We start from the raw sequence: 15,101 nt of genomic DNA, 5'->3' as shown, positions 1-15,101 counted from the left end.
AGCTGGTAGAAAGGAAGGCAGAAAAATTTATATCAGTTACTGCAAAGCTAAAAAATGGTATAAAAACGTGAACTATATTGGTAAATGATTTTAGTGTGGTAATTATACATTACCATTGTAGTCTCGATGTGCACCTCATAGGAAAGCCATACAAGCTGAATAAGCGGGTATCCCACTCAGTGCTATGCAAACAAGCACCGGTGTGTTGCTGCCTGTTCGTCATTGCTTACTCAGCACCGCTATGCATCCATATTTGCGAGAACTCTCCCCGGCGATGAAATGCGGGTTCAATATGATGCACCCAGGCATTCCAGATTTTGGTTGTCACCATGGCACCCTGTGCCTCACACTGCGAGACCTCCAGTTATGCAAGATCATGCTGTGTGGGCTAAACCATAGAACCGGGCTTGTATTTGCAGCATTTGGGTCCCCACATGTGCATCAATCAGCCACTGATGCATAAAGGGTTTGCTCCTTCTCTATGACAGTGGGAGGCCACATGTGGCTCTGGAGGCCAGTGACTAGGCTGGGAGATGCTACTCAATCCGTTGTACTCCCCACACCTCGCACCAATTTTTTTGGTTACCTTGTAAGTACTTTGGGTCACGTATGTAAAAGTTTCACTTGATTGCAAATAGCATTGACAGGTTCCTCATAGTGGTCAAGAAGCTACACATAATGAATATGTATGGCTAATTGTTCTAATGCATGATAACCCTATATTGTTAAAAGCTGATCGATGTATTATTGTTACCTCTGTGGATTTAACTCTGCTGTGAGTAACACTTGTGGCCTTGGAGCTACTTGATATTGTGTAGCATATTCCATGCCACAGCATCGTAGATTAAAGATGTCTCCAGCCATCAGGCTGATGAAGGCTGAAGTAATGTATATTCCATAACCTTCCCATAGTCATTGATGGCTGTGATTGGGAAGATAGACCATACAAAGTACAAATAATATTCGGTGTTTTATAAAAATAAATAATAAGTACTGTACTCATCCATTTGATATTCTTATGTAGGTTATATTATGTTTCTGCTATATGAAAAATTTAATTTTCAATGAAGTATAAACTATTTAATATTTTATTAAAATTTGTAAATTTAACAGCATATATGTTTGTCGGTGACTGCAGTGATGTTTTTCCATTACCTGTGATGATGTAATTTGCGTCTGAGCACTGTGTATTGAGTAACTGCCTATTACTCATTAGCACTAGTGTTCTCTGAAGGAAACTTATTTCTGAGGTGTTTTTCAGCACAAGAATTCATGATTTGTAAATTCCTGCAAGTTGCATCTAAATTGTATAGTCTACCTTGCATGTACAAGGTCTGTATATAGGTAGATACAATATCCATTATTATTACACCCTTTCTAAGTATGTGTCAATTTTTTCCCAATCTTAAACAATGTTTTTTACATTTTAATAAAGTTTTTCACTGTATAATATATGCTGTTACTAGTTTCTGTTTGATAATGTAATTAGAAAGTTGTCTCTTTATTTGTCTGTAGAATGCTGTAATTTATCTGATCGATGTATTAGTGTTGCCTCTGTAGATTTAAGTCTACTGTGAGTAGCACTCGTGGCCTTGGAGCTACTTGATATTGTGTAGCATATTCCATGCCACTGCATCATAGATTCAAGATGTCTCCAGCCCTCAGGCTGATGAAGGCTGAAGCAGTGTATATTCCATAACCTTCCCATAGTCATTTTTGGCTATGATTGGGAAGATAGACCATACAAAGTACAGATAAATATTAAGCTTTTGATGAAAATATATATATATATAAAATGTAATTGCATGAAGTGTACTGAGATTAGTGTGTTTTCATGCAGAGTGTAATACTGTTTCCAGTATGCGAAATGTTTGGCTTTGGAGGGAGTACAAATGCTTTTCAGCATTTTATTATAAGTAAATTTAGTGTAACAGCATACATACTTATCAGGGCACGTAGGCATTTCTAAACAAAGAATTTAAAAGAATATAAATTTATTACGAGTACATACTGTATTCATTACCTTTCTTACTAGATAAGCCCTTTTACCAGTGCTAAAAGAGCATTCCCCCCTTGCTCTCCTAAACTCAGAAAATATGTATGTACCATTACTTAGATTATTTTTAACGTAATTTATAAATTTAACAACAAATTGTGCATGGGTTTATGTAAAATACAAGTGTGTTGCAACCCGCCTGGCTGCTAACTGGTGAATACCGAAACTCAAATAATGTCATAAAGTAAATACTTAAAATGTAAATAAAATGATAATTGTATTCATTTCCTCATGCCCGGTTGAGATGCCCTGCTTTATGAAATGGCATAAACTCATCCATTTTACATTCATGTGCAGGTCATATTGTTTCTGCTATATGAAAAATTTTATATGCTGTATAAGTGGTATTTAAATTACCTGTGATGATGTAATTTGCGTCTGAGCACTGTGTGTGGAGTAACTGCCTATTACTCATTTGCACTAGTGTTCTGTGAAGAAACCTGTGTTCTGAGGTAATTTTCAGCATAAGCATTCATGATTGGCAAAGTACAGCTAAATTGTGTAGTCTTCCTTGCATGTATGAGTTCTGGATATAGGTAGATACAGTGTTCATTCTAAGTATTTGTATGCTCCCATTTTTTTACAACAGTTAAACAGTTTTTTCATATTTTAATAAACATTTCCACTATATTCATACACAGTATTGCTGTTTTCCTTTTGATAATGTAATTAGAAAACTATCTATTCATTTGTCTTTGGAATACTGTAATATATCTGATCGATGTATTAGTGTTGCCTCTGTGGATTTAACTCTGCTGTGAGTAGCACTCGTGGCTTTGGAGCTACTTGATATTGTGTAGCATATTCCATGCCACTGCATCGTAGATTCAAGATGTCTCCAGCCCTCAGGCTGATGAAGGCTGAAGCAGTGTATATTCCATAAGCTTCCCATAGTCATTGTTGGCTATGATTGGGAAGATAGACCATGCAAAGTACAGATAACTATTACTTATTTTCTGAAAATATTTGAACATGCTATTGAACATTTTATTGTAAATAGTAAATTTAATATAACAGCGTAAAAGCTTTATCAATGCATTTCACCATTTGTAAATTGCAGAAATATTAACATGTTTGCCACGTTACCTGGAAAATCGGAAAAAGTCAGGGAATTCGGAAATTGAGCAAAAAAAGTCGGGGAATTTAAGTGTTTTAGTCAAAGTCAGGGAATTTCATACAACGATCCCGCCAATAAAGGCGAGTTCTGCACTGACGTCGGAAGAGATCACTTTTTTGGCGAATTGTGTATCACGTGAGTGTCATTCGGGCAGCTGGCATAGAGCCAATTTTCGCAACTCCAATTTGATTGTCTTTTTAAAGGCAGGAAAGCAAGTTTCCTGCAACTTTTGGTTTCCAGTAACCTCGAGAATCGCATGTGCAGTGCAGGTACTGAAGAAAGTACCTGTTCTCGTATAAAACAAAATGGGTTTAATCCTAGTATACGGTACCATGAAGGTTAGAATCAAAAAATATGTATTGTAAGAAAGAAATCCTCTGCAACAGACGTGGCTCCTTTCCATTATAGCTGATATATCTGTCGCCAAAGCTCGAAGCCGGTGTTGAAGTTCGAAGGTTACGTTATCAAGAGTTCATAAAATGAATATCGTTGAAAATTTACCTCTTAGCACAGCCAACATACATTACGCGGATAGACTTGAATTTTCTTGAAACATACCTGGAAAACTCAGGGAATTTCATTCTCCTGTTTGGGTGGCAACCCTGTATTAAGAAATATATTGTTAGTCCAAAGGGGCAATTTGCCCTGAGAGACAATTTCATTGTGGCATTTTGCATCGGAAACTTAAGAATGCTGTATCACTTTACAAATTGTTGCCACTATATATTATTGCTCTGTCTTTTATATAATGAAGAATCTTTGTAACACTTAACCGAATTTTTGCGGAAATTCTAAAGATATGCTCATTTTAAAATTAATTTGCGGTATTGCTGTTGAACTGAGTTTTATAGTTTGAATACCTAGAACATAATATTTAATAAATAAAGGCAACACACAAAGCATTAAGAAAACTCCCCCTTTGACGTAATTTAAATTTTCAAACATTTCAGATTTTTTAATTTGTTATAATTATTGTGTGTTCTGTGTACTGTTAGCATTTAACACAATGAGTTATCAGTAAATATTGTCACTAGTTCCTTTTTGCTAATGTAAAGGACGTAATTAGGCGATATTTATATATCAATAGTTGTGGTTCATAATCTGTTTACCCATTGTACCTTGTAGAAGACCATTCCCCCCTTCCTTTCCCAAACTCAAAAAATAGTTGGTATTGGTGAATACCAAAACCCAAAGTTAATTTTTATATTCATACATTAAATAGCCAAATAAAAATCATATGTAATTGACAATTTTAATTTTCAAGTGGTACATAATTTAGCTCTTAGCACAGCCAACGTACACTATGCTGATTGACTAGAATTTTCCTAAAATAAACATGGGAAAGTCTGGGAATTGCTTTATCCTGTTTGAGCAGGAACCTTGAGATCGTAGCTTCACGGCCGGTGTCAATGGATTTTTGTAATCTGCACTGTGTCTGTCGCCAAAGCCTCTCATTTTCAGGGAAACTTATCGACCAATGATGCTATTGCATTTCTTATATTTCAAATTTAAGTAATCAGAGGATATAATATAATTTACAACTCAAAAATTAAGAATGTCACTAATTTAGTCTGCAAACGTGGAGTTGCAGCATACTGTCATCATCCCAGCGATTTTTTAGCTTTTAAGAAATGGATGTAATTTCAAAAGCTTGGTTGTTTACCTTTACAAGTGTTACTAATCAGGAGGTATGCAAGATTTGTAAAATGACAAGCTTGTCTGTTCCTTTGAAATATATGTCTTTGGAGAGCAGCAATAGATTTGTGAGTGAGGCTAATCATTGTGCAACTAAAACCAAGTACTGATTCATTTGTGTTTAATGTTGCTTTAGAGTGGGGCATATATAATAGTTAATGTGTATTTATGTGTTCTCTTTTTTGTATTCATTAGGAAGTAATTTTTCTGCTATATCTGAAATTTGGCTTAAAAAGGTGTCTAAATGATTTATCTTTATGATAATAAGCATGTTTAAATTTACGGCGTAGATGTTTTCAATGTATTTACGCTGGTTTTGGGGGGTTGCATCTGAGCAATGTGTACAGAGTAACTGCCAAATACTTATGTGTGATAGTGTTCTGTAAGTGGAAACTGATTTCTGAAGTATCCTTTCTCTATTATTTCAAAATCTCTGAATGGTTTGATAATTTTCAGAGAAAATTTAAGAATAAGAAAGAAAATTTTAAAAGGAATTATGAATGTATACTGTTAACAAGTTTCCATTTCACAGTGATGTAATTTTAAAACTTATTACGATGTATTAGTGTTGCCTCTGTGGAGTTAACTCTGCTGTAACACTCGTTGCCTTAGAGCTACTTGATATTGTGTAGCATATTCCGTTCCACTTCATCGTAGATCATAGATATCTCCAGCCGCGAGGCTGATGAAGACTGAAGCAGTGTATATTCCATAATTTTCCCTTAGTCATTTTTGGCTATGATTGGGAAGATAGACCATATGAAGTACAAATAATATTAGGCATTTTATGGAAATAAATTCAATATATAATTGCATACAGTCAACTTGGAATTCATTTTGATGTATCAGTTAGTGTATCTTTTCATGGAAGTAATGATTTTAAAATTAAGATGAAGTAATGTGATTGAAAATATTTATATGTAGATTGTCACACATTTTTGAGAATTCGGTGGGTGAGTGACTGACTTCATTTGAGTAATAAAGAACATATATTATTAAAAAAATGCTTTGAAATGTTTTCATTTTTCTTTTGTCTGTATTGTCTCATCTTTATCTATTTTCAGATACAATGTGTAAAAATATTTGGTAATTGTAGAATTATTATAATAAATACCAAAACTGCAAAAATATTTGGCGGCTATGGGGGTTGCAACCGACAGTTTAAGACAACCTGGTATAAAGCATGTTCAGAAATCATTTATGGGTTGACAAAGCATCAAACATTTCTCCACGTTTATATAAAACTGGTTAGTGTTATTTCTACTGTGTATTGTTTGGTTTGAATCCTGAAGAAAGTATATAGTTTTTGTGGGGGCACCTGTGAAACATGTCCTGAAATGAATGTTGACACCAAATTATTGGAGGTTATTTATTTGACATCTGCACTTTTTAGATAAGCATTTTTATTATTAACATTGTAACATTTTGATGTTGGAACTACTGTGGGTATTTAGTTATATTGTAGGTTTAATGTTGATATCATTTTTTTGTTAGGGTGTTATGAATGTTGCCTCTGTATCTCTTGAGATTGGATATCCAACATTAGCTTCAGTGCCTCATTCCATTGTCAATGGCCTTAAAAATTTGATTGCAGTTGCTGTGGAAACGGACATCACATTTAAGGAAGCTGAGACGGTAAGATGTATTTTAAGAATATATATTAAACTTTATTTAAATTCATTTTAGTATTTTAAAGTGATTTTTTAATTAGAGCATTGTGATTATTTCTGTATTGTGTTTCATTATAGGCAAAAGAATATTTGAAAGATCCTTCCAAATTTGCTGCTGCAGTTACTACTACAGCTGCACCTGCTGGTGGAGGTGAAACTAAAGAAAAGGAGGAAGCAAAGAAAGTAGAAGAATCAGAAGAGAGTGAAGATGACATGGGATTTGGACTTTTTGATTAATTGAAAAGTGAAATAAAGTCTTAATAACCACAAGAATGTGTGTGAAAATAATTTTAAGAGCTGTAATTTTTTAGTTCTTTACAGCTCTTTTGCTACTTGAGATTGGTACCTAAATTTTACATTTTATAACTGTTTATCCCTTCTGATGTTATTCACAATCTAAAATTTGGCAGTATGAAAATTTGTATGACACATATATCTCCCCAAACCCACATTGATATCTTTAATGGATTTCTAAGGAATTTTTTATTTCTAAGGAGAAAAATATATCTAAACATTCATTTGGATAAACAGCAAAATCACTAGCATAACTATTGATCATTGCATATACTTTCACATCCAAAAGTACTCAGATTCATATATTAAAAGACGTGTACACTAAATTAATTTGAAAAATTTCTTCTGAAAGTAGTTGCAAGCAAGAGGTGAATATACTGTTTCACTATTAATTTCATTTTCTCGGTAAAGTTTTTTATTCAGTTACATATTGATAGATATAATATGAATTTTGTGGTTCATTGTAGAACTTATGGTAAGAATTAAAACTGTACCAAGAATTTAATTTGTATATAGGCCATTTATGAAGAAAGTTGTATATAAATTACTTAATAAAAGGAGTCTGTCAGTTCAGTCCTTTGAGGGGGCACAGAACCCACACAGTGTTCAAAAAAATCAATTTTTTTATTTATTCTGATTCTATGAACATTTCTGAGCACTATGCAAAAAACCACATTGAAAAATTCCTATTATTTCTGTAGTTATGACCATTTAAGCAAACGCTTATGCAAGAGACAATCTGATAAAAGGGCAGCCATTGCCATTTAAAGGAACGGCCATGCCCACGTGACTGTTTTACGTTCCATTTCTGCAGCTGTGATATTTCTTTATGGTTGCTGCCTCCACAATTTTTTTTATTTTACTTCCTCCTTTTAGAAGTAGGAAGTATCACAGGTGTCCAAATACTTATTGGTAGTCAGTGTACTTTGTAACATACAACATTGCTAAAAATAATAAAGCTCTCAGTAATGGGGAGTTTGTTAAACAACGCTTGCTCAAAGTTGTGATGTGTTATGTCCAGACGAGAAAAATTTTGAGACTAAGCTTATCTTAAAAAACGGCGACTTCTAGAATCAAAGACATCGATACATATTTGACATCACAATTATAGTGAAGGACTGGATAGTTTAAATTTTGCTCCATAGCTATGGATGAAAGCACTGATAAAAATGATATTGCTGAATTATTATTATTTACAAGAGGTGTTGATGAGAACTTTGAAATTACCGAGGAACTGTCGTGCACACGTTCTTTAAAGGGAACTACAATGGGATGTGATATTTTTCGTGAATTACAGGAAGGGCTTTTAACTTTCAAAGTGTCTAAAACAAATATATGTTATATTACCACCGATGGAGCACCAAATATGACAGAAAAACATGGATTTCGTCAACTCTTATTAAAGCTATCCCGAGAGCAATGATTTTTCTACATTGTGTTATACATCAAGTTGCTCTGTGTAAACCTGCGTTTGATGCAGTCGTGAAGCTTGTAAATATTGTTTGATCTCATGGGCTTACTCACAGGCATTTAAAGATTTTCTTCAGTCCATGCAATCTGAATACTCTGGTGTTACTGTATTACATGAAAATAAGTTAGTCCAGGATGTGTTTTCGAGTGAGTTTGGCAGCTGAAAGACAGCGTCTCCATTCTGTGGGGCTAACTCTTCATGCATGCGCAGTGATATGATTCGCCAGCATAATAGGCTGGCATCTGTTGTACACTATTGCCGATTAATGTTGTTCCATTAAATATTGTCACTGCTAGAGTTAGCCGTGACTTACCGGTTTAATTGTGTTTTTATATTTAGTGTGATTATTATTTATAAATTAAAGTCGCTAACTAAAAGATTTTTTTGAATTTGTATATGTAGACTAAAAAGTTACTCAACATAAACAACACCAATTTATGGACAGAATACTTGAAATTTCATTTCACAAGAGCATTTTGAAGGGATGATAAAAAATTGTACTGAAATGTACTATTTATGGTTTGTACAGGGGCGCCTCGCATTATTTAACAAAGCTGTGTTGATTATGGAAAGTACAAAAGCAACTGATATTGTCAATGAAATTGGAAAAAAATGGATGCAAAATTTCAGTCATTTCAAAGAAAGCACATTTGCACAGTGCCATTTAAATGATGAAATACATTTTCAAGCATATGATACACACTGGCAGCATTTCAAAAGAATATTGTCGGTTATGAGCATCATTAAAAAAATGGTAAATTGGCTGAATCAACAGTAGAGAAGCTTTACTAATCTTTAAAATTAATAGCCATTTAAATTGCAGTGAATTTTTTTCAATACTGTTAAATATAAAGTTCACACTAGGGATAAAAACACTAGACACGAATGGTAAATATAATGACTAATATATTGAGTTACTAAAATTTCATTTTAACTCATTATTTTTTGTTAGTAGTTGTTTTTTCAGGTTTTATTTTCTCAAAATTCTTCTGGTTTGAGCAAAAAATATTATGGCAAACCTAGCCAATACAGGCTCGAAAAATAAAGTGCACATGTTGTAATCAACAAGAAGAAAACATATATAATATGGATATAAAGATAAATATAAAAACTACATTAGAAAAAATTGAAAAATGAGTTCCAGTTACTTGATTATGGCAAAGCACTTAACAATTACAGTCAAAAATCTTTAATTCGGACACCCATAATCCGGACCTCATAGCTAAAAACTTTCTGCGCATGCTCCGCGTTGACACATGCGCATAGGCGTTTACGCGTGCGTGTAAGACCTTTACGAACTGCGCGTGTGCGCAAGCGCAGAATACGTTTTCGCGTGCGCGTTTAATGTATAACGGACGGTATAAGTTAAAATTATCTATTTCAGCTAATGTTGATGGTGGCGTTCTTCCTTAATCTTCGAATTGGATGCGGCTTATTATTTTTTGCAGACTGTAAGAGCAATTTATAAAAGTAAACTTGAACTTTCGATTATGTCAAATAGAATTTCCGATGCTGGACCTCCCAAAGGATCTACAAAACGGATCCGTCAAACAAAAAGTGGAATTGCTGCAAAAAATGGATAAAAACATGAAGAAGGTGACAGAGAGGTTAGTGAAAACGAAAAAATTTCGATTGACAAGTTAGTCGGTATTCTCGGCACAGCAATTACGGGACTTGAACAGCGGAACTTTGTAACTGAACAAGACATTATGTCTGTTTATAGAATTAAAGAGAAAGTATTATCACATAAAACGAAGCAACTTAAACAACTTACATAGAAAGAAATGTTTAATAAAGTAAACAAATATTAAGCTTTTTTTTTTTTTGTAAATTTTAATACCCTTTAGATCATAATTGTTCTTTATTTCATAAATTACGGTTTCATATTTTTTATTTTAGAATTTATGCATGCCATCTTACAAGATTTAAACTGATGATCTATAATCCGGAATCGCCAAAGTCCCGACGAGTCCGGATTAACGACTTTTGACTGTATTTGGATGAGAGATGCCTTTGTGAAAAATATGAATTCAAATAAATTTCAAAAGAAATTTTATATAGGATGGAATATCAAACAAAAATATGTTCGGAAATCTTTTAAACATTTATTTTTTGTATATGGATAAAAAAAACAGCATACACACTTCGGAGCAATTTATAATGCGTGCCTGAAGTCTGCATTCATCGCCAATCGACGAAGGTTGCCGTGCTGAAAAAATGCGTGTGCGTGAAGTGTAAGGCCCGCAGAACGGATACGCTGTTCTGAAAGACGACATTGTGTCGTTCTTCCTTCAGAAAATGTTAGAAGGCTTTCGGACTTTTGTCATGAGCAACTGGAATGTCAAGATGCAAGATAAAAATCAATTTATTGATAATATCTGGGCACATCTCAAAGCTTTTAAACTAAAACTTAATCTCTTTGCTGAGCAGTTAGATTAAATTCAATACATTCAGTAAATGAAGAGAAACTTAAGAGTTATGAAGATGGTTTGAAAAAAACTGCATTTTGAGTTCGAATGCAGTTTTTAAGATTTCAGTGCCATTCAAACAGAACTGGATATTTTTACCATCCTTTCAACATAAATTGTGAAGCAGTGAGGTCAGATTTTTGCAGCTTGAATTAATTAAGTTGCAATCTAATAAATCATCTCAAGTAGTTATTTCTGGATATTTACTATGACAACAATGACTTAAGGGTTACATTTGGAGAAAGGCAGTTTCAAAAGAAAACACTTGAAACATTACAGTATGCATACAATGAATACATAACTGTGCATCACTAGTTCAGTGAACCGACATTTTATTTTACACCATTGAAATGATAAAACCAAAAAGGCCTCAAGCTTCAGACATCTGAGAGAATGTATCACTGCAATGATATTAAAAACAATACCAATTATTGATCTGTTAACATTAGAAGACATAACTTGCATGTAATTTCTAGATTTACATTCAGAAATTACGTTACGAGTTTCCCTTCAGTCGAGGAAGTAAAAAGCACCACATTTAGAGTGTTACAGAGTAAGTCAGAAAGTGCATTATTTTATGTTTTTGGTTTTTAGAAATTTAGATGTTTTTGGTTCTGTAACAGATTTCTTATATATATCCTGCATAAGCAAATATTGTTTTACTCAGTATTCCTTTAAAAAGCCCTGTGATTAACCTTACATTCATGAAGGTTTTCTCTTAGGCGAATGACTTATTTAAATCTATATATACCTTATATAATGAGGTTTCTCTCCTATATGTGAAAGAATACAGATATGGAATCTCTCCCATATTCTGTGTAACGTATGACTTCGTATGTAAGTTGGCGTATAGAAAGTGATTTGAAAGTGCTGGTCCAGCTTGTTTTCTTAATGTTTTAATACTTAAAAAATAATTATTTCATTAAGGGTTTCTACTAATTATGTTAATGTTTTTATTAGGTATATCACAATATTAACAAAAGAAATAAAACATGGAGCAGTACTTTAAGTTCAGATAATTTACATAGCCTAAATCTTTATGATATTATTAAAAAGTTTCATAAATAAGTTATCTTAAATGGAAAAAAAAATGCTGTTGATTTTCTGTAAGAATTTTTTTTTTTTTTTTTTTTGCAAGAACCCGTCATTGGTCTGGTGGTGACATGCAAAAAGTTTAGATAGACGTAAGAAATGCAGACAAGTCTTCTGCTGCTCCCAGAAATTCTGCCATGTAACATGATCCATTCAACAAGGAAATATATTTTTTTCATGACACAGAGATAAATAAAAGGATCAGTTCCAGTCTAACCCTATATGAAATTCTAGAGCTTGTGCTGTTTTTGGAAGAGATCCCTATGGATACTGCTGCAAAATTTACAGGCAAGTAAAAAAATACCGTCTCTGACTGGTTTAATATGTGCTGTGAAGTATGCAGTTCCATTCTGACAGCAAGATCTCAGATGCAGGGTCTTATGACAGTCTCGTGGAAATAGATAAAGCTATATTTGCAGGTTGGAGAATTATAATCAGGCCGAATTTTAAAGGGTGACAGACCTCCCATATCTGAAGACAGCGATGCTAAAGTTGCTAATAACGAAAGCCGTGACACAAAAACTAATGATTGATGGGGTACTTGGTGAAAAGAAGGTTTTGGACAGCCAAGGTTTTTATGTACAGCGTCAAGATAGAGCTACTTTAATAACAATAATACAGCTTGAAGTTACCACTGAATCAGTCATACATTCTGATGCAGCATCTGCAAATTTAATGAAATTAGGTTGCTATCACCTAACTGTTAATCATCAAGAAAATTACGTCAAACCAGCGACAGAGGTACATATGTAATTCATGGAAAAATCTAGACGCAAAAGTGCAGATATTAAAGAAAATGAGAGGTGTACTAAATGAACATTTTCATTCTTTGATCATTTCTGTTGAAAAATGCTAAGAAAAAGAGAAAACAACCTATTGATATCTTTTTTTTTTTTTTTTTAAGAGCTGTATACAAAACCTAGGTTAGATATTTATTTTTGCATTTACTTCCCTAATTGTAAATTTTTTTAATAAATGACACTTTAGATGTACATCCATATTAAAGATACTAATGTAATGAGGTCTGTAAACTACATATTTGATTTTTTTAATAAACTGTGCGGAAAGAATTATATGTATTTTGCACCATTTTTTACTACTGAAGAGTACACTATATTAAAAACAGACCAGTGAATCGCACGCTATACCATCACCAATTTTGCACTGGTTTTCCTGATGATAAAATTTGTTACCTGTGCGTCTGAAGTAACAGGAATCTGAAAATTTAAAAGTAATGATTTTACATACAACAAACTAATAATTTCCTCATTTTATTTAATTAAAATACACTTTTCCATCCATTTTTATTAATTTATTTTATCTTGCATTATGCTTTATAGCACTTAATAACCAAATTAGTAATATAAAATTACATGAAGTAATTTGTATATCTTGAATAATTTAAATAGGGTATCTTCTTCATTTTCATGTTTGCATTATGGATTTCACAGCTCTTTTTTCCATTCCTTTTTTACAGTATTATAGTAGACAATTTAGAGAAGAAAACAGAATATGCTATTTCTAATTTTTTTTTATAATCTACTTAATAATTTTGTATGTGCACATAAATAATGTCGCAAAATTCACACAAAATTTGAATTATGCACTGTTGCTGTGATAAAGTGTTGTCAACGGAAACTAAAACACAGGGTGATAGCTGATAGTTCAGGCTTATTAAAAATAACGCAGTGGGCAAAAGAATGATGTATTTTCATGTTCAGCAATATTTAAAAAATAGTAGGTCTGTCAGCTACAGCTTGCAAAATATGGTCGAAATAGTGGTTTAAATTCATGAACTAGAACTGAAGCCTATTTATCACACAAAGAAAGTTTGCAGAATGGATTGTGGAACAAGAATTAGATGCCGATTTTTCGAAAAAAATCATCTTTAGAGATGAGGTTTGTTTTCATCTTGATTAATTGACAAAATCGTCGCATTTGGAGTTCAGAATATCCATGAGTGATTGTTAAGAGAAACAAATGCGTCTATGTTTCACTGTTTGGTGCAGATTGTATGCTGGAGGCATCACTGGACCATTCTTCTTAAAAAATGTGGCTGTGAGGCAATAACAGTTGTTGGTGCTCCCTTTTACAACATTATAATCCAGTTTTTTTTTGTTTTTTTTTTTTTTATTCCTAATTTGCAATATTTGCATGGGGTTTAATAGGACTGACATATGCCATACAACCTGAGAAACAATTCAGTTACTGCATAAATCATTTCCCAGTTGTGCAATTTCCCATTCTGTAATTGGAGTTGGTTACCTGTATCAGGAGACTTAATGATATTAAACTTTTTTCTATGGGGTGTTCTTTGAAGTTTTAAGTTTATGCCAATACCACCCATGCTTTGAAAGAGGAAATTGAGCACTGTATTACTGAAACTGATCCACATTTATGCAAAACGATCATTAAAAAAAAATGTCAACAAAAGAATGCATATGCACAGCAAAGCAATAGAGCTTATTTGCTCGATATGCTACATTGCATACTTTATGAACCAAAATTTACAATTTTTTATTTCGTACCTGTGTTTTCTACCACAATTACTTCTTGCATGAATTTTGGGACAACATTTATAGTTCATTCTTGAAAACTGATGCATTCATGATAAATGTATTTACAACAGAAGCCTACCAATCCAGCATTCAACTAACCAAAATATTTTTGAATTTTATAAATTTTTGATGCAAAAAATTAAGGAAATTTGAAATTCTAACTCTGCTATGAAGCACTGTGGCTTAAGAATGTGACACAAATCAAAAGAAAAACTGCATCGATACAGGCGGATATAATGCCATGAACGGAAAACATGATATCGCAACCCAATCGTAAGATCTTTGCTTTCGTTTTAAGGAATGTGTTTCTACCTTTCCTGTATGAATAAGCATATGTTGGTTTAAGTGAGTCTTTCTCTAAATGACATACAGTCAAAAGTCTTTAATTCAGGCGTCCATAATCCGGAATGATCTATAATCCGGACCACAAAGCTACAAACTTTCTGCGCATGCGTAAACGCATTAATAAATTTTTTACGCATACGCATAATGCGTTTACGTATGCGCGTTTAAGGTATAATGGACGGTATAAGTTAAGCTAAAATTATCTAATTATTATTTCAGTTAATGTTGCAGATTGCGTTTTCCTTAATCTTCTAATTGGATTCGGCTTATTATTTTTTGCAGACTGTTAGAGCAATTTTATAAAAGTAAGCTTGAACTTTCGATTATGTCAAAAA

The 15,101-nt window shown here is 33.1% G+C and overlaps 1 protein-coding gene and 3 non-coding genes across 4 annotated transcripts in view; all 4 read left to right on the top strand.

The window, feature by feature from the left end:
• Positions 1–6,811, top strand: part of RpLP0 (ribosomal protein LP0) — a 30,418-nt gene extending 23,607 nt beyond the window's left edge. The window contains exons 6-7 of the mRNA XM_085811993.1: positions 6,363–6,503; positions 6,617–6,811. Of these exons, the coding sequence (XP_085668119.1) occupies positions 6,363–6,503; positions 6,617–6,775 (300 nt within the window). The 3' untranslated portion in view covers positions 6,776–6,811. The remainder of the gene's footprint in view (positions 1–6,362; positions 6,504–6,616) is intronic.
• LOC118179993 (small nucleolar RNA SNORA73 family) lies at positions 737–958 on the top strand. The gene has a single exon (XR_004756561.1). It is a non-coding gene; the product is annotated as a small nucleolar RNA SNORA73 family (small nucleolar RNA).
• Positions 1,546–1,756, top strand: LOC146998920 (small nucleolar RNA SNORA73 family). The gene has a single exon (XR_015039956.1). It is a non-coding gene; the product is annotated as a small nucleolar RNA SNORA73 family (small nucleolar RNA).
• On the top strand, positions 2,775–2,996 carry LOC118192832 (small nucleolar RNA SNORA73 family). The gene has a single exon (XR_004758827.2). It is a non-coding gene; the product is annotated as a small nucleolar RNA SNORA73 family (small nucleolar RNA).
• Positions 6,812–15,101: the final 8,290 nt, after the last annotated feature.

Source organism: Stegodyphus dumicola, chromosome 2 (genome assembly GCF_044657685.1).
Source record: "Stegodyphus dumicola isolate Sdum_Otavi_A_Nest chromosome 2, ASM4465768v1".
NCBI lineage: Eukaryota > Metazoa > Arthropoda > Arachnida > Araneae > Eresidae > Stegodyphus > Stegodyphus dumicola.
The sequence above is the reverse complement of the archived record's forward strand: the minus strand, read 5'-3'. Positions and strand labels throughout refer to the sequence as shown.